Genomic DNA, 26,396 nt, shown 5'->3' with positions numbered 1-26,396 from the left:
GTTTGCATTTTTTTTCCCTTCTCCTCCTGTCTGGTCTTGCCAGTCCTGAGTTGAGAGAGCTCAGCCTCCAGTTTGGCTAAATAGCTGCATCTCGCAAGTATTTGTGTTATGTGGGAGGAGGAGAGGGTTGTCTGTGTACATGAGGCAGTTATAACATTGCCTCAAGATTCCCAGATTCACCAGCTGGACCGGAGAGGAGATTGACAACTGACCTTTGGACATGCTAGAATAATATTGGGAAATCCTTAATTGAAAACAAGGGCCAGTGGGGAGTGAGGGTGTAGTGCTTTTAATTTTTAGTGCTGACTTATATAATTGCTTTAGTGAGCAAGTGCCAGGTAACTTGAGTGCAATGTGATACAAGTAACTAAATGCAAAAACGACAAACATGGCTGACATAGTGTACTGTGTCTGATTCCAGGTACTTCATTGGGCTACCAGCATTGTACATTTCTACAGCACATTCCAGCCATCATGTAGCCAGCTTAGATGACAGTGGGAGGTGTTCCGCCATGTGCACATATGTCACACGGTACAAGGGTGACTGACACACATTGTCAGGACTGGGTTCTGACTGCTGTGGCTGTGTGTACCGGTGTTGACAACCATGACTGCACCAGATGGTGTCTTCTGGATGTGTGACATTCACAACAAACACCCACATTCACATAGCAGCACATCGTCCATGACAATTGACATTCCTGCATGAACACTGTGTACGGTATGTCTGTATGACCACTGCATATATCACTGGTGGCCACCAGCATGGCTGCCTACAACAGCAGTGTGTATCCTGTGCAAACATGGGTTACACCAGTCGCACCACACCTGTGTCAGATGGCCCTGTAGTGGGTGACAGTGCAGTTCCATTCATCATGTAACAGTATACATCGTGCACCAGTATGTTGCAGACATGTGAACGGCTGTGCTAGTCGACATAAGCACACATGACACGTCACCTGGTACACCGTGTCTGCCTTGCCACCTGCTATTGTGACCACCCTGTGATGACATTGTACGGCCCACATGGACTTGGACATGTGATGGCTCAATGGTGAATTAACCGTCCAGGTGTGTGTCTAGCCAGGTGTCCAGTAGCCAGTGGTCTGCATGCAGGGATAGTCTACATTGGCCTACTCTGTCACTGGGACTGTTGACTATGGTCATACTGTTGTTATGCAGGCATGTGCTGTTTGTCCAGTCTGATAGTCGTGTTCAACCACACTACCATGGCACACATGACGTGTGGACATCTGCCTAAGGTGTGCAGCCCACATGTACATCTTCACATGCTATGCTGCCTGTGCAGCGGTGTCACATGTCTGTCTCCGGCAGGGCTGTCACAGGTAGGCACAGCATGCAGTGATGTGTGACAATGCTTACACCCTCCACTGTGCTGTACACTAGCACTGCACACACAGTACAGCACACATGTCATTTATCTGCAGTGCCTGGGACCTGCCTCCATGCCCTACGCCGCACTGCTGCCAGTCCACATTGTACACAGATCATACCTCCCAGGCACATACCTGGACTGCAACACACGGTGGGTGGTTCCCACACCACACCGTGATTTACACACATACTGTATTTTCCCATGACACATTGCATCATAGGTAGTCCATGTTCAGATACCCATGTTCGTGGCCAGCACATTGTGACACGCAACAGTGAATACACTGTACACCACAGGTTACATGCCAGTCGGGTTGGCATACTGTACATTGCACCTAGGACAGTTGCTACTGCTGTGTATTGCCAGCAACACGCCCTTCCCTAGTATGGACTCCCATGTACCCACACATGCTTGGCCATGCAGTACGCATAGCTGGGTGACACATTACACGACACATACCATACCTACACTACCCTCAGCATGCACCAAACCTCCATGTGTCTGTGTGCTAGGCCTACACACCTCCCCCCTCTGTTTGCTGAACATCCGTGCTTACCATCCCTGCTAGCCACACCCTAAACACACAACCATAGCAGCATGCATGGTACATACACACTACAGCCGGTATTACTGACATCCACTGACAGAGGTAGTTGATGGCATGGCACCCCGTACGATGGACAGTCTACGTGCCTATGCCAACAGTGATCACAGTGCACTTCTGCTACATTTACACACTGGTAGGGACCATGCTATTCCACACTGAGACATGGTGGTACTGGCCTTTTCACAGACGCCACAGTGGTATTCCTGTTCCATGCACACGTGCTGTATGGGCACATGTGCAGGCTGTTGCACGGTAGTTATGTTCACCTGTGTGTTGTGTGTCACTTGACAGTCATGGTGTGTCCTGCTGGTGCATGACATACTCCACAGCTAGCTACCTACACATGACTGCCAGACATTGCAGTGTGGGCCCTCACGCAGTGTGGTGGTATGTCTCTGCTGTTTGACTACATCCACATTCAATGCAGCATACCACGGTCATGCAGGCATTGACGACACAGATGTTGCTGGCATCGTGCCTACCAATGGGGTACCTACCAACAATACACACTCTCACTCACTACAGGGTTCCAATCCTTGGCTGGACATTGTATTAACCCTGTGGACACATACATAGTACTGCCATGCACATGTTATGTCTGGGAACACAGTCCCAATGTCACCTCCAACCGCGGTAGTTGTTGTATTCCGCCAACCTGGCTGTTACATGTCTCTGCAGCAGCACACGTCAGTGACTGCTAGCCCATTCATGTACGTTGTGCACCCTGACCACCACACTACCACATCTATCACACTACACATGGATGGTACTGCATTGCACGTATGAGGCTGCATCTCTACACCCATGACTGGGCCATTCAGTATGGCACTGGGCCACATCTTGACATACATGCTTCACACACTCATTGACTACCTGCATGCCTTTCCTGGCACCCTTGTTGGGCTTCTGTGCGCCACAGCACACCACATCCCATGCTGGCCACCTGTCATATTATTGCATGGGTGGTTGGGGTGGTACAGAGGGTATCACATCAGACATGATCCGCTCTTTGCCCTTCAGCACCATTCCACTTTATGCTATTGCCAGTGTACACATCCAGCATCACATCGTGCCACTATGTATCGGCATGTTACGCCATGTGCCTTCTGTACAGTTCACACAGTGGTGCAGGCATAACATGCTAACTACAACGTGTGGCATTGCACGTTCCTCAGACATGTGGCCCCTCATGCTCAGTATTTGCATACGTACACTACCTGCTGTCACACAGTACTGTACATGCCTACATATACCACTTCTACATACCTGGCAGCATTCTAGCTCATCCTACTCATGTTGCTGACACCCATACAGGTGTCAGTGTGGCAGATATATCATGTAGATATGATTGCATCAGTTACATCACACATAGTGCATACACATCACCTTTGCATACTGACAGTCATGCGGTGTGTATCACATGGATACTGTCCCTATACAGGCATATCACGTTGTACATGGTTGATGTACACACATGGCCCACATGGTGCTGTGGTTGCCATATTACACCATGGCGTGGGTACACATGTGCAGGACCACGCATTTCTGGACCGTATGTCTAGCTGATACCTTGGGTGCCCTTGTACCTGTGCCATACACACATGTACACGCAGGCCATGTTACAATAACACATGTGTGGTGTACCTTACACAATGGATACAACGTTACATGTCTCAGTATAGTCATGCTGTGCTCTCTACCCGGCTCAGACAGTTTACATATGCAAATGACAGTCATGTAACACATCTGTGCTCACCTGCATGCCACTAACACAGGGGTGTAATCTACTCTGCCATGGGCCATGTTCTCCGCAGTACTGATGCATGTAGTACTCCTACATGGCGTTTGCAGTGGGCAGGGTGGGAGGAGCAGTCCTGCATGTGTGCACACATGCCACATTGCTCAGCCCGGGCGTCTGTGTGACATCCACAGACTGGACACACACCATGCTGCGGGACATAGGTACTGTGCACATCCCACAGGGGCACACTGTGTCACTAGTCATGTGATAGCTTCCTTGCTGGTAGGGTGACACAGACCCATGGTACCACCACAGCGGACGTACTGTATAGACATGACAGTTGACATCCAGTTCTGCCGTTCAGTGGACACTACCATGGGGGGGGTGTCAGTACTGTGTACATTGCACATGTGTTTACACACGGCCCTGCTGGACATCATTGTGGCACACATTGCACCTGCTATGGAACGTTTGGACATGGTCACTTGCTGTTCCCTCCATTTCGGGTACCTATTCTGCTACTACATTGTCCCATATGTGCAGGCCATACATATCTTGTGTATGTACATAACATTAGGCCATTGCTCCATCATGCATGCTATGCCTGTGATACTGTCTATGATTTGTGAACATATCCATCATGACAGCTTTGCATTACACATAATTGACATAGTCGCCCCTACTGCGTGGGATACGTGCACGTCGTGCGCACATTCCGTATGACATCGATGGTATATGCCCATGCACATGTGTGCTGTGACACTATACATACATGTCCTATCCCCTGCTGTGGCACTTCATTGTTGGATATCCACTGCCAGCATCAGCGTGGATGGTGGCATTGTTCTGTGTTTGCAAACCCTATGGCAGACCTGCGGTAGGGTTACCACCTGTGCCACTTTGCAAGGGACAGTCCCTCCTTGGGCAGTTGTGTCCTGACAAAATATATTACAAATGGCAAATGTCCTGAGATTGTAGGACATCACTATATCCCATTCTTATGTAAGAGCTGCATAACATACTTATTTATGTATGTACATTCCTAAATGTTACAAGACACACAATAAGCAACTTAACTGCTACAAGACTACACTTTTCTTTATGCAAAAGAGTAGAGTTCTAACCTTTGTACTGACCATGGGTATGTGTCCACCTGTAACATCTGATGTGTGTCCCGAAGATTTCCCACTTTGGCCATTTGAAAGGTGGCAAGCCGAACCTGGGGTTATCCCGGTGTGTACATGTTGTCCCACTGCTGTGCACACGTTGTCCACAGTCGTTGGTATGCTGCGCCTTTTAGCATTACATATCCAACCTTCGCCTCTCTCTGCCTGATGGACAGGTATCTTTACCTACACACACCGTTCACATACTGTACAGATTCGTCATACGTATCGCGTTACACACCAGTACATGTCGTGGGTTCGACATACCTTTCCGGCCTTTTGTTCTGAGTTCGTCTCTATTCCCTTGTTTCTCCTTTTCTATTCGTGTTAGTTCAGTATGAACATACGGTTTGAATATCCAGGGCGTCTTCCTTATATTCGTCGTCACCTGAGGCATGTGTGTTAATCAGGCCAATAGCTGTTCCTCGGTGTGTACTTATGCGCATATCAGCGGTGATCCCCTTCCTTTCGTTCTGGCGTCGGCACTAGCCCATGGTTCTTTCCTCGTGTGGCCGTTGGTTATTTGCAATACCTTCGTGAGGATGGTATGTATTGTATCATGTTTGTGTGACTGCATCCGCTATGTGTGGTGTCGGGCACATTTCGCTGTGGTGTTAGCCGTGGATTGTGTGTGTTGAGTATGGTATTGTGTTCGACATGTGGGTCCCCGTGTCCTGGCGTCTGTTGATGGCGTTGTGCATTCAGATGTGTTACATAGCTGTTATTTTCCTGTACATAGCGGATGCAAGGATGCATCAGCCGCTGCTAGTGTTTCCCAGGAGCTTGTTGTGGGTATGCCGCTGTCATTCACTGCCTGTATGTGTTTGCTACGGTTTTTGCTGTTATCCCTTTGATATGTGCAATGGGGTATATCTGCGGATGTGGGTGACGGGTACGGGGTGTGAGTCTTGCATTTATACATACCAGATATGCTTGTGTGTGTGCTCCATCCCTACTTGGGGAGCTGCGGGTTACCTGTCTGTTGTTCCGGGAATGTTTGTTTTGTTGATGTCGTCTGCTGTCGGTATCGCCTGCATGTGTGCTTCCTGCACGTATTCCTCCTTCACATCGGTTATATATCTGCGGATGTTCGTCCGTGCCTACTATCCATTGGCATTTTGTCGCTGATAGTTACGGTGAATGTGGTCCTATACTTGGGGCGGCCTGTATGCTACCGGTAGCCTCCTATTCGTGTGCCGCTTGCTTACACAGCGGTATTTACGGACCGTAAGTGTTCACGATCGGTGCCGGGATAGCACATTTGTATTTTTGCCGTACATGCCTGATGCTGTGTAACGTTGCCGACGGACCGTGTGGAGTCTACCTTCTGGCCGCCATACCTACGGTCATGGTTTGTACATGCGTCCTTTGCATCTCCTGTTGGCTATGGCCCTGTGGTACACTTTGGGACATTTCCGCTTTGCATCGTTTTACGTCGCCACGTGCATAGCCACTGAGGAGATGTCAGTACTACTTTGTGGGTACTGCTGTACATACGCCTATGGTTCCTGTACTGTATGCCTACGCCTGTTATTACACTCCACCTGTGACATGTCATCTACATACACAGTTTACACTGGCACACACATTACACACACACAGCGGAACACACGACAACCTCACCTCACACATACACATATTGCCGCCATGGCTGTCAACCTTCTATTTCCAGAGTGAGGAACACACACAGTAGTAATGTGAAACAAATGGGCATAATGTGGAACACATAGTAATGGCATAGTGACAACTTCAGCTAAGTAGGTCATAGGTTGATTATAATATGCTGATTTACTTACAGTGAAGAACCTTTACTGACTTACTATGAGTACATTCTATTTACCAGGATGTCATTTATATACATTCCTAACAATGGATGTTTGACAGACATTTTCAATGTGGAACTTGGAGGAACTGCGAGGAACATGAACTGTTTTACACCCCAAATGAGGCGTTCCTCATAATGTCGTACACTTCATTGGTATGCTTTCCGCCGCACCGATGGTTGAACACAATACCTACGTTGGCGCATCGCCGGTGGCGGCGTGTATCTCCGACTCATATCCTATGGATATGACACGCTTTATATCTAGGGTTGCCACCTTTTCAAATGCCCAAAGTGGGACATTTTTGTAGAAACGTCAGATTTTGCATGCAAACACATACCCACGGCCAGTACAAAGGACAGCAATTCACTTTTTTGACAGAATACAAACCTGTAGCATTACAGTTGCTTATTCTGTTTGTTATCATATTTAGATGTTTCTTCTACAAAATAACTGTTTTATGCAACTAATAAAGAAATTATGGGAAATAGTTTTGTCCTACAATCTCAGGACATTTGCCATTTTGTCAATGTTTTGCAGGACACAACTGCCCAAAGGGGGACTGTCCCTCACAACGTGGGACAGGTGGTAACCCTACACATATCCGTTACTGTACCGTGGACTGGTGACCATCCCGACACGCGGATATGTATTGATGCAGGTTAACATTTCCATGGCTGGCGTTACCTGCCCTGCCCACCCTCCAGGATGATCGGGTTGTCGGTCACTATGTTTACTATGTGGTGATTTCGCGTCTTACTTATCTGTGAACTTGCATCCCTGGGTTCCATATTACCCTGTTGTACTTTATATCTGTGTATGCGTACATATATTTCTACATGTGTACTGATATGTATTTCCGTATCTGTGTATGCACATGAGTACATATGTGGTCGACTTGCGGCGATAGTGGCATCATACGGCCACGCCGTGTGCTGTAGAACCGGCGTGCATTGAGGTGTTGGCGTTCCATGCTCTGCTGGCTATTGGGTGTGCAGTGTTTGGGCGGTGCCTTTGTTGGAGTCACACATACGTCCGCACATACGGTACACATTACGGGCGGACATGTTTGTGTGGCGTCCATTTTACTGTGTGTGCAGGTCAGGAGGTGTCAGTCCATGGGGCCTACACTGTCAAAGTATGTGCTATGCGTTCCCTCTTTGCCAGGGCATAGGCATATTGGGTACGCCTCTGTCTACCTACTGGGGCTGGCTCAGTGTGTCCATGGCGCTGAACGCCCTGTGCCTGTGCTTGCCCTGGCAGTTGTGGCGGGCTTGGTGGCCCTCCGGCATTATGTCCCTGCAGCAGCTGTTTCCGCAGAATCATATTGTGTAGCATAAAACATACTATGAATATGTGGGCACTTGTGCCTGGAGAGTACTGCAAGGCTCCACCGGATGTATCCAAGCACTGGAACCGTGATTTCAACATCGAACACACGCTCTATGATTATTCTCGTTTGTGCGCGTGCCTCATTATGGCGTTCTTGCATGTGTGTGTGTGCATTTCTGATGGGTGTCATCAACCACGGCTCCAGTGCGTAGCCAGCATCCCCCACAAGGTGACCTTGTGTGATGTCCCCTGGCGAATACCTGATACAGCTGTGAGGCATGCCAGATATGGGAGTCGTGGTAGCTTCCAGGGCTGCCAGCACACACATCCATAATAATGCCCTGCGCATTGCACACGCCCTGGCAATTGATGGAGGCCTATCCCTTGTGGTTTATGTAGCGTCTACCGTGCTCCCCGGTGGTGACTTAATTTCTATGTGCGTACAGTCTATCGCACCCAGGACCTCCGGTATTGTGCCACATGGTGGCAGCGGCGATATTGCTAGCCAACTCCTCCTGAGATGTGGGGAAATGTATGTGCTCATGGGCATGTGGTAACATGGCATCCAGGAACTGGTGTAGTACCCTGGATGCTGATGCCTGTGAGATGCCCATTATGTCCCCGGTGGGCCTTTGAAAGGTACCTGTAGCCAGTATTCGCAAGCTCACACATACCTTTGTGTCCACTGGGATGGGCTCCCCTCTGTTGTCTCTTGTTCTCAGGCGGCCGGCACAGCTCCACTATTTGCTGTAACGTGTCCCTGTCCACCCTGTAGCGCTCTACTATCTCCAGGTCTCGCAGCCCCTGGTAGGTCACCCTTGGTCTGAACACTCTCCTTCTCCTGTGAGGCCTACGGTAGTTGTCGGCACCACCCTCCGCAACTCCGTCTGTCTCTGCCACATACCTATGCATCACGGCCGCGGCACCCAGCATATACATATTAAAAGTTCCCGTCTGTTTACACCCTACGGTGCGGCGTTTGGGAAATCGCTGTGTGTTGTGTGCATTCACATTTAATACTGTTGTGCTGTATACCCGGTGATGTCATTGGGTGTGTCTGTGCGCCCGTATCCACGGATTATTTCCGTGGTTTTACGCTTGCAACTGCAACGGTACTGCCTGTAGTGTTACATTACAGTTGCCTGCATTGCCTTCGCCTGGCATCTTACATTACTGCATCCTGCAGGCACATGGCATATGATGCATTTTATCTGCAGCCGCAGTTATGCTACCTCTGTACTTGGCTGTGCTATTTCGGTTCTTTGCTCTTTGCATTTCTACTACATCCCCTACTATCTTTGCACTCATATGCCTCCGCTTTCCCGTTATGCAGGAGTCTGCATGCAGAGTTATCAGCTGCCGGCGTTTGCCCTTCCTGCATTGATTGGTGTTAATTGCTCATTACGGATCCATTTACACTGCTTCCGCATTTCCTCGTATTCTCCGCATTACCTTCCTATATCCGTGGTTGTTGACGGTGAGGCCGTCACATGACTGGTTTAGGGAACGTAGTCATCCTCGTGCACATGCATTTGTGCGCATTCTGTACTCTCAGCGCATCTATTTCCTAACACGCCAGTCCTGATGCTGTGATGTGCATTGTACAGCCCAGATTTGCTGACCTCCAATATCCTTCCTCCTACAGTGGCACACCCCTCTGTGGTTGACATGTATCTCGTGTAGGCCACTCCTCGGTGTAGTACCGCTCGCTTTGCTCCATCCTTACACCGGCGCCGTTTTGCGATTCACTATTATCTGCCTCATTTGCATGGAATTGACTACTAATACATGGTTACGGCGGGACACCGCCACCACTCCTTGACAACCATTGCGCTGGGGTTGCAGCTTTACATACATACTATGGTGTGTGGTGGCTGTGCAGCTGATTTGTGTTCTACTGCTCTTTTAGGACATTGTCATATTATTTCATTGCTTTGCAACTTCTGTGCACATATCCCGGGGGTCTGCTGTTCTTTCTACATACGTGCCATTTATGTCATTTTACATTTTGTGCATATTTTCTTTGGACATTCTCGGTGCCTTTCCACATTGGCATATTGCACCTATATGATACCTGACTTTGACAGCCTTCCGTTACTCCTCCGGTATGTTTGGGTAAATGTAAACCGTTTTTTTTGGTTTACATTGCCGTGCCCTTACGCTACGCCTGCGCCACTTCGTGGATCGCTATTTGCCCTCATTTGCATGGTGCAATGCCGCACACAGTGTGTTTTGCATACCTACGCCGGGGGCGGAGACGGTCCGGCGCACGCCGGTAGTGCACGTGGAATTCATTCATACCTGAATCGCTAAGCAGCCATATTTGGCGTTATAACGCCGACGCTATGCTGGCGCCTGGCGCAAGGTTCATGAATCCCGGGGTATATCTTGTGAAAGATTGTTACGAATGGAATCCAGGTTTATTCTCAATTATAAAACCTTGTTTCCTAATGGAATGAACATGGAAATTTAAACCTATTATTTCCACATATCTCTGAGAAATAAGAAATGTTTACAGAAAGAATTTAGTGAATAATATATGTAGAGTGCATTATTTAATAATAATATTTGTTTCAAAAAACAAAATATTTATAAATGTAATGATTTATCAACATTATTTATATAAAAGCATTTATTAAAAAATATAAAAGATCATGCATATGAACATAAACATATTTGTATAAAAGTGTTTATATATATTTGATATTCAATGAAGTCTGAAATAATGAAAGTAAGTGAAGTTAGAAAATGTCTTTTTAGATGCATTTTATATGGTCGGGTTAAAAATTAAGGCAATTAAATCATTGAAAAAGGGATGGTGCACCAATAATCTAATTAGATGTAATATAAAAAGGGTGGTGTTTAACTTTGTAAAATGTATTCCAGGAGAAGGCGAAGGCCGAGGTACTAGAATTAAAAGAGTTTCTTCAAACGTACAGTGATTGTGTTCCTGTTTTGTATACTTAGTGATTTTTGGAGCATTGAAGGAGTGGAGGCGTTGTATTTAGAGTTGTGTGCATTATGTGGCAGATCCTGGCACCTGACAGGCAGCTGACAGTAACTTTTTCCTTGTTTAGCCTGGTGAGTGGAACATCAGTGTGCCTGACTATAGAGTCACTTATGACTAGAGTGTTGGGTACATTATGCCTTACTGGCTGTAGTTGAGTGGCACACTGAGTATGTGGACTATGTGTCATTTGGGTTGTGTTGGGGGGTGGAGGCTGCTTGCATTTCTGCTTTGGAGGTCTCTGTTGTTTGGGCAGATTGGTACTGAGAGCCTCCGCGAATGTAGGTGTGTGTTTTGTGGTTCTGTGTGTGTGTTTTGGTGGTATAGGTTTTGAGGGACTATGTGATGAGTATGATGCGGTGCAAGTGTTTACCTTCTCCTCTTGACTGTCTAGGCCAGTCTTTGGTGAAGAGAGCTTTGCTTCCAGTTTGGCTATATAAGTGCATCTCTCATAGGTCATAGCATTGGGTGGTATGAGGAGAGGGTTGTCTGTGTACATGAGGCAATTGCTGCATTGTCCCAAGATTTCCAGATTCATCAGGTAGACAGGAGAGAACACCGGGAGCTGACCTTTAGACATGCCTGAATAGGTGCTTATTTATTAAGTACTAAAAACTGTTTTCCTCTAGACAAGCGAGGAAAGTTGAGTGATGTAGTAATTTGTAACTTATTTAGTGCTTACAATGAGTTCTGAGCAAGTGCTGAGATCAAAGAAACAGATGAGTGCTAAAACTAAAAAGCTGGCTAGTTGCAAGGGAAATTTTGAAGAACAGACTTTATGGCGCCAGGAATAGTTTAACCACAGTTAGGTGGAGGGGAGGCATAGGAGCTCACAAACAGTCCTGGACACAGCAAATCCGTATCTGACCTGCCACAGGAAAGGGGGAGAGACAAGCTTAGAATTTTTTTTTCCAGTAAAGTGGAAATGGAGAAAGCTAGAACAGAAGTTAATTCAACGTTAAGAATCTGAGTGGGTTGGCCTTCACAAATGTTCTCTATTAGATTGAGTGAACTAATGACACTAGACTGGGAGGAGTGTCACAGATCAAATATACAGTATGGGCGGGCAACTGGAAAGCCACCAAGTATAAGAACACACAACACTAGGGAGGATGGGTGGGAAAAATTAAAGTTCCTAGCTGTAGCCACTAAATGAAAGTTTTAAACAGATCAAGGAGCAGACTCGAGAATGCTTTTAACTGTAACAGACAAAATTGCACAGTAAAGTTCAGATAGAGCACTCACAAACAGAAAATACAACTCTCAGTATGAAAAAGCAGTTTACAGTTAAGTAATGTTAAAACAGTATAAAACAGTACATAAATGCAGTGAAACAATAAAAAAAGCTTTATAACAGTGAAAAATATAGTAGATCAACTGTGTAGCACAATTATAAGCGTTTCAGAAGTGCAGTTCAGTGAAATAAGTGTAAGAAATAACTTAGCCTGCTCTTGGAATCTTAAGGAATTTCCACTTATGCAATGCAATCCAGAGCCTGACAATACAAGCAGAACCTTTATAAGACACAGGGTTTATATAGCAGTAAGAATGGAGGAGTTGGAAGATCAGATTACTACTCAGCCCCTGCTATTACCCAATCACTTGTACTACAGAAGGTCAGGAGGCCTTGTTACTCTCAATAATAATGAAGACAATCAGCAGAAAATGGCTGCCAGAAACACAGGAAATGCAAATAAAACTACCAGCCTAGACAACAAGCCTCTATCTTTTTCTGGATGAAAAGCCCTTAGTGATGAGGTGTGCCACATAGAAGGATTTCCTGACTGTTGTGGCGATGTGGTTATCGAAGGTGAGACCACTGTCCACCTGTGTCCCTAAGTCTGTCATCACACTTTCAGTGTTTAGTGTACTGCCACCTATGTGGTAATTCATGGGTACATGGTTTTTCCCAAAGGGTATAACTATACATTTCTTGACATTAAGCTTGAGCCCATGGCTCTGGCACCAAGCATCTGTTTCTGTAAGGCCCTTTTGTAGAATATCCACATCATTTGGGGATTCAATAATGGCTCCCAGTTTGCAGTCATCTGTGAACTTTGTTAGCCAGAGTTCCTTAGTGTTGGCCTGTACTTCAGAGAAGTAGATGCCAAACAAGACCGGTCCCAGGACTGAACCCTAAGGTACTCCACTTGTCATCTGTCTGGAGCTGGATTTGGAGTCGGCTACTTTTACAGTCTGGGTTCTGTCAGTAAGCCAGTTGGCAACCCATCGAGTGACATAGGGATTTATGCCCCAGCTTAGTAATTTTATCTATAATTCCAGAGTGGGGGATGGTGTTGATGGTCTTGGCGAGGGCCAGATAGGCTGTGTGTGTGCCTTACCCTTGTCCACAGCTCTGGAGATTGAAGACTGATTTGAAGAAGTCAGTCAGGTTCAGGAGACAAGATTGGCCCTTCACAAACCCAAACTGGGTGGGGTCCAGTGTTTGAAGGTTGCCAATGTCTTTGTTTATAAGTTCCATGATAATGCATTCCATGCCCTTGCAGATCAGGCTCGTCAGACTGATGGGACGGTAGTTCCTGAGATCCAAGGTGGATCCTCCCTTGTGGAGTGGGATAACTGTAGCTGTGCGCCTCTCAGTGGGCACGAAGCCTGAGGTGAGGCTAGGATTAAACATGACACTTAGGTGAGTTACCAGTTAATTTTGTAGTTCATGTAGTACACAGCCCGGGATGTCATCTGGTCCCATGGATGCTGTATTCTTTGCTTTGGACAGTGCGTTTTTTACCTGTTTGGCTGTGATCACTGGAATTTGGCAATATTTTTGGTATTGAGATGGGCCCTTTAGGGGGTGAGAAGGGGGTGAATTTGGCAATAAATCGATCTGCCAGGATATTGGCAATATCCTTGGGATCAGTATATTTAATGCCATTCTGTTGTAGCTCAGAGCAGATCTGAGCATTGCCATTTAGATTCTTGACATAACTATAGAATGCCTTGAGGTTGTCTTTGGAATCTTTAGCAATTTTATTTTCATAACTGGCTTTGGAGGATTTTATAAGGGATCTCAGCTTCTTACTGAGGCTGGTAAGGAAGTTTTTTGCATCCTGGGATTTTCCTCTTTTCTGCAACAGTTTCTTCCTTCTGTTGTATAGTTTGTTTATGGCAGGGGACCACCAGACTGGCTTCCTTTTTTTGGAGGAGAGCATCTTGATTCTATTTGGGATGCCACGATTCATGCACTAGTGGATGTGCTCATATAGTGCCTTAGTGTAGGATTTAGCAGTTGAACTTTCAGCTCCCATCTGCATGGGTGTCATGAAGTTTGTCATTTCTGACTTGAGTAACATGAAGTTGGCTTTGGAGAAGTTTTTTTACAGAGGTTTCCTTACTGGGGGGTGGGGGTAGGATGTGGATGTCAAGGGTGATTAGCTTATGGTCAGACCTATTAATCAAAGAAGACCGTAGCTGCTGCACAAAACCACAAAAAACAAAAAGAAAAGCGCAATGGACTAACTGGTTTTATTTTGTTGGCGTTGGCGTGGATTTTGGCAATTCAATAAACAAGTTTGGATTATATTCATCTTTCCTCCTACTGCGCTTTTCTTTTTGGTTTTTATGGTCAGACCTGACCAATGAGGGTGTGACCACTGGTGTGGAGCATCTATCTCCCATGTTGGTAATGACCAGGTCTAGTATATTGGAGCCCCTGGTGGGACAATGGATTAGTTGATCCAGGGCATTGGAATTTATGAATTCCAAGAACCATTGGGAAAAGGTGTTGGTACCCAAATAGTTTTCCCAGCCAATGGCAAGGTAGTTGAAATCACCCAGTATTAGGGTGTTTGGTTGTATCTTAATATTTTCCAGTATGTTTAGAAAGGTCTAGTGAGAATCTTGGGGCATGGTGGGGAATCTGTAGCAAGCTACAATTTGGATTGCAATCTTCATTCAGAAGTTGCTGTAATTACTCTTTCCATCTCCTATAGACGTTGAACAGCTTATTGGTGGTATCCCTTACCAGCACTCCTGTGTAACTAATGCACTCCCTTGCAAGTACTGTGATTTTATCCGGCCCTACTCACACCTGTAGGTACTTTATTCTGATAGTACCTACTCTACCATTCTTTACCTCTCTTCCATAGATTCTGACAACCATGGACGGACAATTTACTGTGGTTTCTCCTGCTAGTACTGTTGATATGGGCATCCTGAGGCAGTGTAGCAACTGCCTCATGTACACGGACAACCCTCTTCGTCTACCACCTAGGAACACAATATGTAAGAGATGCAGTTACATTAAGAACCTAGAATCTTTGCTGTCTCAATCACAAGCCAGTACACCTGGCACTGAGAAGGATGTCTGCACAAACACCATAAACTCCACACCTCTAACACCACTCACACCTGTACAATACATTCCTACATATGTGGAGATTCAAAAAGATACCTAAACAAAGGAGACGAGAACCAAACTAGGAATACAACATCAAAGCTTGTTTTAATAAAACACAATGCAAAGCTTTCAAGCAAAAGCTCTTTCTCAAGTGTATACAAAGACTGGGTTAATGGTTACAATAAATATAAACATCCGCCAATAGGCATCAACATTCAATTACATGACCTAATACTAATGGAATAAGTTAAAAACCTAATAATTAAACCATACCCAATGACATAATAAAACAAATATAGATACACTCAGCCTGGTCATATTAAAAAAAAAACAAAGACTAATTAAAAAACTAGTTTATACAATCATGTTTTGGGGCGGCCACGGTGGTGCAGCGGATAGCATTGCCACCTCACAGCAAGAGGTTCTCCGGTTCGATTCTTGGCTGGGGTGCCTTCTGTGCAAAGTCTGCATGTCCTCCCTGTGGTCGTGTGGGTTTCCTCCGGGTGCTCTGGTTTCCTCCCAAAGACATGCTGTAGGTGGATTGGACACTCTTTATTGGCCCTAGGCATAAGTGCATGCATGTGTGTGCCTTCTGTGGAAGGTTGGGTGCCGGGCTGGTAACTCGACACCATAAAACTCCACTGCCAATCATGAGTGAACAGGTGATCTGCTGTGGCGACCCCTAACCGGGAAAAAGCCAAAAGAAGAAGATACAATCATGTTTTGACTAAAGAACAGGTTTCAAACTGTTTTGAAAATTTAATCCTGGACAAGTAGAAGCACAAAAATAATGTGTCCATTTACATTCAGCAATTTCAGTCTGAAGTTTAATATCATCACTCCTTATACCTATATTTATCACTTGAACCACACAAAACTTAAAAGAATGTGTATCACCCTTCAGTTGGTTATGCTTAAAAAGCATTATTCTCAACCTCTCTATGAATCTCAGATAAGTGGAAACAAATTCATTGCTTTAGCTTCAAATTAGTTTTACCTATATAAAAAATGGAACATGCAACACAGTTAGCAAGGTAAACTACATTTTCTATCTGACAGGTAGCATAAATTCTAAATTCAAAACTAGATTTAGAGATTGGATGTTCAAACAGTAAACCAGTGTTAATAGCATTGCAATAACTGCAATGATAGCAAGGATGCGTCCCTTTGGTATTAAGGGGTAATGATTTAAGATGTGGCATAGCCTTATAACATAATAATTGTTTAAGGTTTCTCTCTTTTCTATGTGCAAAGAATGGTTTAGTGCCTATAAGATTTTTAATCTCCGTATTAGAAGTATGAATAGGCCAATATTTATCAATAATCTGTTTAATACATTTAGTATGTCTATTATATTTCATAAGGTACCTAACAGGTCTTCTCTTATCTGATTTATTAGTAGATATTATTGGATCAGATCTCAAGTATGGCCACCCTACATCAATACATCTATCAATAGACTCACATCTCATTGCATCCAATAGCTTAGCGTTATAACCTCTCTGTTCGAAATCCCAGGTCATAGCATCTAAATCATGCAAAAATTCCTCTTCATTAGACTTTAATCTACTGACCCGTAGAAATTGGCTATATACAGTACTTCTAAAGGTATAACTAGGGTGTATACTCTGAGAGTGCACATATCGTGTAGCCTGCACGTTCTTTTTAAAAATAGTTGTACTAAAACAATCATTTGATAGACTAACAGTGATGTCCAGAAAATTTATCTTTAGCCTATCATAAGTCAGATCAAACACCAGAAATTCAGAATTGCTATGTAACCAATTAACAAATAAATTCAAATTATCAATACTACTGTTCCACAACAAAAAGAATGTCATCAACAAATCGCTTATAAAACACCAAATCAGTGTTTGTATAAGATGGAGGGTCAATAGTGTCAAAAACATACTTTTCCTCCCATCTAGCCAAGACTAAGTTGGCATACTTGGAGTCAAGAGGGTGGCCTAATGGTTAAGGTGTTTGCTTTACAAACACAAGGTGCAAGGTTTGAGTCTCACAAGGGATAATTGGCTAGGCTTGCAAGGGCAGTTAGCTTAGTACTAACCTATGAACCTATATGCATTAGCAATGGGTGTACCCATTGCTATGCCAACTTGCTGGTGATAGTGTTTATCATTGGACAAAAAAACATTATTTTGCAAAACAACGTCTAACATAGAATACAAAAATTTGATTTTACATGATGTAAAAGTACTATGCTCTCTGATGTATTGCACACCCAACTCATTTGGTATCACGGTAAAAAGTGATTTTATATCCAATGTTCCTAACAGTAAACCATTCAGACTATTATTCTCAGACCAAAGTTTCAGAGAATGCAGAAGTCATTCATATCCCTAATAAATGCAGGACTAAAACTTAAAAAAGGCTTAAGTTGTCCTTCTAAATATTTTGATAGAGCAATAGTAGCCCATTTACTCTCAGCAACTATGGGTCTCATAGGAGGCAGCGTTAGAAGTTTATGTAACTTTGGCAACCCATACATAAATGGTATAACTGGTTGGGTGACATATAAATAATTATACTCATTAGGGCTAATATCCCCATCCTTCATAGCACTATATAGAAATGTTTTTACTTTATAAATAAAACCATTCACATCCCTGATATTTATCACTTTAAATACTTGTAAGTCATATAATAACTCAGACATTAAGTTATTGTACAAAGTCTTCCCCAACACTACAACTTTGCCAACCTTATCTGCAGACTAATATCATCATACAGGCATAAATTCCTTCAAGCATTTTTTTTCTTCTGTTGTCAAGTTTAAAAACTTTGTTGCAGTGTTACTACTAAAAATAATTCATACAGGTCTTGTTCGCACATCTCTAAAAATGCTGTAACTGTGGGCGTATACATAGGTATAAAAGTGCTAAATCTCTTAACTGTAATATTATCATCATCAGGAATGTTTTTAAATAACAGTTTGAGATCAACATTACGAGCGAACAAGCTTAGTTCTGTTAATGCTTCCCTTATACTGCATTCAATAGATGGAATAAAGGTCAGCCCCTTATTTAAAATAGACAGTTCAATTGGAGTAAGCACCCTTTCAGATAAATTTATAACATTACAAAAACTTAAGTCACTGTTGCCCAACTTCGAGTAACCATGCCTACCTTGCTTGTATTCAATTTCTTTTGAAAATCGGCCTGTCCATCTTGATTCATTGGTACTGTCCACTGAGTTGAGATACGTGTCTTGCTTCTTCCTCTTATTTCTTCTCGAACCTTTATCAGTCACTGTAGCTGAATATGAGTTGCTTCTAAAAGAATCGGCAGCTAAATTAGGTCCAGACCCAGATATATTAGCAGTACCAGTCAAATTATCATTTACAACAGCTAAGTCGGTTATTGCAGTAGTTTCATTATCATTAATGAAAGAGTCAAGGTCTGTATTTGCCGGACTGCATTTAGTATAATTAGAAGAAGGAGCTGCATAGCTGTTCACCATGCTGCTGTGATCCATAAGATGATGTACTGGGCTTATTTAAACCAGAAGGCATGGCTACACGATTCGTAGCCACAGCATTGGTTAACACAACTGATTCTGCGACCTGCTTCTTAGGCCAAAAGAATACCTGTTGTGTTTTAAAATCATTTAGGTCTCTCAATAATTTACGCTTCTTTTGCAACATTAGCTTCTCTTCAAAAGCATGTATACGATGAATCATCTCATTATACTCAGTAGTAATGAGATGAAAATAAGTATAAGATAATAATTCATCTTCCATAGTTTCAATTTCTTGTTTCAAGCCCTTCTCAATGTCACAGAAAAAATCGTTCATTAAGTGCATATAATCCGCGCTCAATTTGAGATTTAGTTCTTGCCATTTTTACAGTAGCACAATATATTTATTACCATACATGAGCATTTTGGTGATACGTAGCCCTCTCGGAGCAACACCAAGTTCAAGATAAGTACAAAAACTATATATGACACTGCAATTTCTTGAACTGTTTGGTCTTATAAGTTAAGGACTTAATTTTCATAAGGAGCTCACCTCTCTTTTCTTCACCCACGTCGCAAATAACATTAGCAGGTTCACTCAAAGTACTACTAGTGCAAAACACCAATAAAGGCTCTTCAGTCATATTCACCATTTCATAAAGTCTTTTAGTACACACTCCACCAGCACCTTTATTAGAGTCAGAGACATCAGGCTGTATATCCATTCCAAATCAGATGTGTCCCAAACGAGAACAGTAAACCAAAGAAAAATCACATATTGGAACTAAAGTATTCCTAGGTAGCAAAAAACAGCAAAATGAGAGCCAAGCCAGGAATACAACATCAAACAAACAAACAAAACAAAGGAGACCTCAGAGGCAAAAGCACACACGCACATCACAACCCACCACACCAAGCACCACACATAGTATACATGCCTGTGTCTCACAGTCTCTAAGGCCCATTCACAAACCCAACATACTAGTCATAGAAGACTCTATCGTGAGACACACAGATGAGCCCCTCACCAGGCTACACAAGAGGAAAGTTACTGTAAGTTGCTTGTCAGATGCTAGAATCCACCATATCACTCACACACACACACAAGTCTCTCAACAACAGGGACTGCTATGACTCTGCCATAGTCCATGTTGGTGTGAATGACTTGAGATGTACCTCCCTGGACTATATGAAGAGAGACATGATTGAGCTCGCTGAACATGTGTCCCAAGCAGGTATGTCCCTAGTCTTAAGCAGCATCCTACCATCACCCAGAATGATACCTCAATACAAACAGAAAATGACTGACTTTAACAATTGGCTTAGTTTCTGGTGTCATTCCAATGGGATCCAGTACCTGACAGCCTGGGAGGACATGATTGACAGACCACTAAGCTTTGCCAGAGATGGCCTTCATCTGTTTCCCCTGGGCTTCAGGCTTCTGGCAAAGGCTCTTGCCTCCCCATAGTGCCATTTTTAGGCAAAGTCATGAGGACAAAATTACCAACGTGAAAAATTCTTCTAAATGAAATTTAAAGGTCATGCTGCTAAACCCTAGGAGTCTGAACATGAAACTGCACTCATTGCAAGCATTCCTCACCCTGGAAGATGCTGACATTTGTGCAGTCACTGAAACCTGGTTCAAAGCTGCAGAGAGCCCCCCAGCCTTACCAGATTACTTGTCTTACCATACTTTCAAACCCCAAACAGAGGGCTACAAAGCCAACGGAGGTGGAGTTTCAATATTCATCAAAGACATACACACCTCCAGGCTGGTCAAACAGTATGACGTACAGGAGACACTCCAGGTGCAGTCAACTGTTGACAAAACACCTGTTCAAATCATAACTAGCTACAGACCCCCAACCATGACTCAGGAGGCCTACTCCACCTATCTGGACTGACTTGAATCTATCAAGATTCAACCCTCTATCCTAATCCTGGGTGACTTTAACTACCCAACCATTGAGTGGAAGTCCTATTATAGCTCAAACACAAACGCCCAGAGATTCCTGAACTTCATAAATGCCAATGCATTGGATCAGCTAGTCGACAACCCCACAAGAGGTGAAAATATCCTGGACCTGGTACTAACCAACATGAGTAGCCACTGTAGCACTCCTACAGTGTCATCCTCCTTGGTAAGATCCGACCATAAAGCAGTCACCATCTCCTCTGATTCCCCCCTTACCAGGGTCGAACAAAAAAAACTTTTCCAAAGCTGACAACAACCTCCTGAGAGCAGGTATAAGCAGCTTCACAGCCACCATGCCTTCAGCTGGAACAAGCACTAATGTCAAAGCCTACACTAAAAAACTATATGAGCACCTATATAGCTGCTTGGACGCAGCAGTACCTGACAGGACCAAATCATCTTCCTCAAGGAAGAGTAAACCTGTCTGGTGGACAGCAGCAATAAACAAACTCTATAATAAATGGATAAAATTGCTGTCCAGGACCAAGAAGGAGCAGGTGCCAAGTTGGAATCAATCTCTCCTTTGTCTGAACAAGCAAATAAGGTCACTGGTGAAATCATCTAAGGCTAACTTCAAGTCCATATTGACCATATCCACTAAGGACAATCACAAGGCCATCTTTGCATATGTCTGCAATCTCAGAGGTGACTTCTAAATTTGCTCTGAATTGCTGGTCAAGAATACCACATACGCAAACACCATAGATATAACCAACCTGCTGGCAGACAAGTTCAATGAAAACTTCACCCCCCATGTCCCCCCCATTAGTAAACCAAGACATCCCTAGCACCTGCCCCTCTCCCCTCATCACCAAGGAGCAGGTTATTAATGCCCTCTCAAAGGCAAAATATACAGCCTCCATGGGACACTACAACATCCCTGGCTGTAACCTACATGAACTCAGGCAAGGGCTGTCAGCACCACTGAATAGGGTATTCAACCAAAGCCTGTGCACCGGCTTTGTCCCATCACAATGGAGGACAGCTACTGTCATCCCTCTGCACAAAGATGAAGTGTCCACAGACCCAGCCAATTATAGGCCCATCAGCCTAACTAGCCTGATCTGCAAGGCCATGGAATGTATTATCATGGACCTTATAAACAAGAACATTGGCAACCTCCAAACACTTGATCCCACACAGTTTGGTTTTGTCAAAGTGAGATCATGCCTGTTAAACTTGGTCACTTTCTTCGAAACAGTCACTAAAGCCATGGATGAGGGCAAGACAGTGCACACTGCCTACCCTGACCTTGCCAAAGCCTTCAACACTGTTCCCCACTCAGGCATAATAGATAAACTCTTCCAGTTAGGCATCAACCCATTTGTTACTAGATGGGTAGCTAACTGTCTCACTGATCGAATACACTCAGTCAAAATAGGGGAAGCCACCTCTAGTAGTGACCCATAATGAGCGGTGTACCCAAGGATCAGTCTTGGGGCCTCTATTGTTTGGGATATACTTTTCTGAGGTGTAAGTCAAAACCAGTGATCTGTGGCTGACCAAGTTTGCAGATGATTGCAAGCTGGGCACTGTCATAAATTCCCCTTGTGATGTGAACATCCTCCAAGAGGGCCTTAACCAAACTAATGACTGGTGCCAGAAGCATAGGCTCAAATGGAATGCCAAGAAATGCATCATTATCCCCTTTGGGGAAAATGGTGTCCCCACTAATTATCACATCAATAACAATGTACTAAGCATGCAATCAGTCATGAGGGACTTGGACACCCAGGTTGATATCAACCTGACTTTTGACCACCATGCTTCCTCTGTTGTCCAGAAGGATTTCTACATGGCCCACCTGATAAGGAAGGGTATTTCATCCAGGAACAATGAAGTCATAACATCCCTGTACTCCTCCCTTATTAGACCCATTATCGAGTACAATGCCCTCTTCAGCATGTAGCTTGCCAAGCACATACAGCAGTTGGAGAGACTACAGAGGTTCCTGACCAGGAAATTCCAGGGTTTCAAACACCTATCCTACACAGATACACTAAAATCCCTGTCCCTCTACTCAGTCTCATACAGACTGCTCAGAGATGACCTGTGTCTGGCATACAAGGCCGTCTCAGACTCAGCCTTGATGGAGTTGCTGCATATCCATAAGTCAAACTCCACTCTCGGAACCCACACACAAGGTCTCATCCTGGTCTGTGACATTAATAGAACTTGTTGGTAGGATAGATTTGTTTCCCACTGACTCCCTCATCTGTAGAATAGACTTACTCTCCATGTCAAACAGAGTATCTCACTAGCCCTCTTAAAGAGGAACCTGGACGACTGGATGGGAAACAGATAATATACCCCTGGGATCCCACCTGTGTCCCTGCTGGATAGGGAAAACAGGTGCTGACTTTGTGGGAACATGGGTGAAATTCTTGGCTAGGCTTATAAAGGCCTCCGGGCCAATAGCCTAGTATCATCCTATGAACCTATCCCTTATGAAGGGTGTCAGATAACTATCTTCTTTATCTTTCTGTCTTTGTCTTGCAACCAAATAGAATTTCTTTGTGCCACCTAAACAGTCACTTTCCAGAACTTAGTACAGTGCCTCTGATGCCTTGTTCTTCATTAATCAATATTCCTTCTTTGTCTGGTTTGTCTTTTCTATCACAGTTTTTCCTTCTTCCTTTTGATGACTTCCTGGAGTTCTGCATTCCATCTCCATTCCACCACCAGCTTTCCTTATGCATTCCTTATTTACATACCTGGCTCAGATACATATCTGTTCTGTAGTCCACACACATGCCATTTTGAGGCACTGCCATTTTTCTTCAGTTCCACTTATTTCTTCTTCCTGAGGTGCTAGAACCCTGAGCATTTCCTTGAACACTTATGCTTCTTCTCCAGTGAATGTCCAGGTTTTCAGACTAGTCTCTGTTGACTTTAGAGTCTTCTCTGACCACTGCTTGCAATTGATATTGGCAAGCAGTGGTTTATGCTATGGGCTGACTGATTCAGTGGGCATGACTTTGCAGTCACTGATTCTACCCCAGCACCCTTTCTTTACTAGGAGAAAGTCAGCCTGATTTAAATGCTAGACAGTCTTGTATGTGATCTTGTGACTCTGTTGGTGAACCATGTGTTGACCTCTGTCAAGCATTTGCCAGACAGAAATTTAGAATTGACTTTCCTTCTTTATTTCTGTTAGTCTCTTTTTTCAGAGTTTCCCCACCCATATGGATCCAGTCAGTCCTCCTATTCTGTTCTGTCTGCTCCGATATGTATCTGCATTCAGGTCCCCTTTCTTAACACCAACTCAAGTTGTCCTGCTTTATCTGGTAGGTCCTGCAGCTGCTGCTGCCTTAATGCACTCTTTTCCTCACTATAGGTTCATAGGTTCATAGGTTTCATAGATTAGTACTAAGCTAACTGCTCTTGTGAGCCATTTTAAGCCTAGCCATTTATCCCTTGTGAGACTCAAACCCTCGACCTTTTGCTTGCAAGGCAAACACCTTAACCATTAGGCCACCCTCCCAACCCTGTTTAACCCTAACCATCCCTAATGTGGGGCATAGGCTGAGATTATGAATACTGCTCTATCTTTCAATGCAGTCTGATTGCCATGAGTTTGTTCCTAATTCTGATGACATTCCTCACTGTCTTCTGAAGCCTCTCCTCCATTATAATTCCCACATCATTTCTAACCTGTCCTCCCTCTGAGGAGTAGATTCTGGATCCCATACCAAGTGGCTTTGCTACACTGCCCTTTCATCTCCTGAATACAAAGGATATCCTGCCTCCTTCCTACCATCCATGTTATCCACTTCTGAGCTCCATCCTGTCAGTGAACCAACACTGAGTGTGGCAATCCATAGTTCATATTCAGCATACCATTGCCTTAGCACCTGTACTTGTTACAAAATATCTCCAATAGCTAACTAAAATCCCGAGCTGTCACTACTTCCTGATTTTAACAACCCCATTCTTAATCATTTCCTAATAGCTTTGTCTTGATCCTCATAATTCTTTGTTGAGAATTTTAATATTAATAATTTATTTATCTATCTCTTTACGCTACTGTTCTGACTTTCTATATATCTATATCTATATGTCATTATATCATGGATGGATGCCATGGTAATGACCAACATACAGAAGATCAACTGAAACATGTCAATCATTCATAATACCAACACAAACTACCAACACCCAGTATACATAGAACAAAAAAAAGACTTGCCTTTTCTGATGTACTGCCCATAAGTCTACCATGCATTCTGCTCACATTTGTCTACTAGTATTGTAGAGAGGGTTTTTTAGGCAAGGTGCAGATGGTTAGGGTTAGGGGCAGGATCAGGATTAGGGCCAGGGTTAGAGATAGCGTGCATTAGTATGGTGCACCTTAGTAATGTGTGCTTGTCCTAAACCTAAACCAGCACCTGCCCCGTCCCTAACCCTAACTGTGTACCTTGCCTTAAAAACTCTTTTCACTACAATACCACTACACAAGACAGATCAAACACTTACTCTTGCGGAAACACACATGCAAACACACACCCACAAACTGACAAAACACTAACTCTGGGATTCAGAAAAAATGTACATATTAAGGGCTGCTGTAAAAATGCCCTGTTTCCACGCCCTGTTTCTGTGATGCAGTATCAGCATATTCTGAAGCATGTTAGGCACAATGTGGAAAGACCTCATTACTGGTTAATATAAATGCAAATCCTGTTGGCCCATGCATCACATTGGCACAGACACACTCCATTCACTCTCCTCTGCACACATGCGTGCGCACATGTGTGCACACACACAAACACACACACACACACACACACACACACACACACACACACACACACACACACACACACACGCATGATATACTCCTTACCTGTCCCTGAGTTTTTCAGAATTCCTTCAATGTCTTCTCTTGCATTTTCACTGCACTCACTAATCATGGATGATTGCACTCAAGTCATTAATCCAAGATGTGACAACCCTCCACCTCTGTGACAGTAATCAAGGAGTCTCAATCCTCACCACTGGCACCTATGGGGAACATTCACTGATAGGATAACAGGTACACACACAGTATCTCCAGATGCAGTTCTCTGCATCAAGCACAGTCAGGAAATCTCCCTTAAGACCACACAGGGAACACAGTCAGTCCAGGGCTGGTTCCTTTCTGTTTCTCCAGATCCCCAATAAGACTCCCCACTGGCACAGCTATAGAGTTGAGTCTTTAGCCAGGGTTCCAAGCCAAGTCCTCCAACACTCTCTTTGTCCAACCACTGCTTCGTGTTCCTGCCCAAGTAGCTGACATAGACACTCTTTGAGATTTGATTTACACACACACACACACACACACACACACACACACACACACACACACACACACACACACACACACCTGGGAAAGGCTGGCACTGGTTTACTAGCTATGCCCTCTCTTTCCCAGACTATAAGGTAATTATTACTGCCACCAGAACCCCTTACCAGCTACTTTAAAGCCTTTAATAAAGGGTGTCCAATTTTAATGAGTAATATTAATACTAATACA

At 44.1% G+C, this 26,396-nt stretch overlaps 1 protein-coding gene across 1 annotated transcript in view; it reads right to left on the bottom strand.

Annotated features, from left to right (window-relative positions):
• Positions 1-16,952, bottom strand: part of LOC122791493 — a 147,400-nt gene extending 130,448 nt beyond the window's left edge. The window contains exon 1 of the mRNA XM_044059236.1: positions 16,895-16,952. Within this exon, the coding sequence (XP_043915171.1) occupies positions 16,895-16,952 (58 nt within the window). The remainder of the gene's footprint in view (positions 1-16,894) is intronic.
• Between the last annotated feature and the right edge of the window lie 9,444 nt (positions 16,953-26,396).

Source organism: Protopterus annectens, chromosome 17.part0 (assembly GCF_019279795.1).
Source record: "Protopterus annectens isolate FY-2018-M chromosome 17.part0, PAN1.0, whole genome shotgun sequence".
NCBI lineage: Eukaryota > Metazoa > Chordata > Ceratodontiformes > Protopteridae > Protopterus > Protopterus annectens.
The sequence above is the reverse complement of the archived record's forward strand: the minus strand, read 5'-3'. Positions and strand labels throughout refer to the sequence as shown.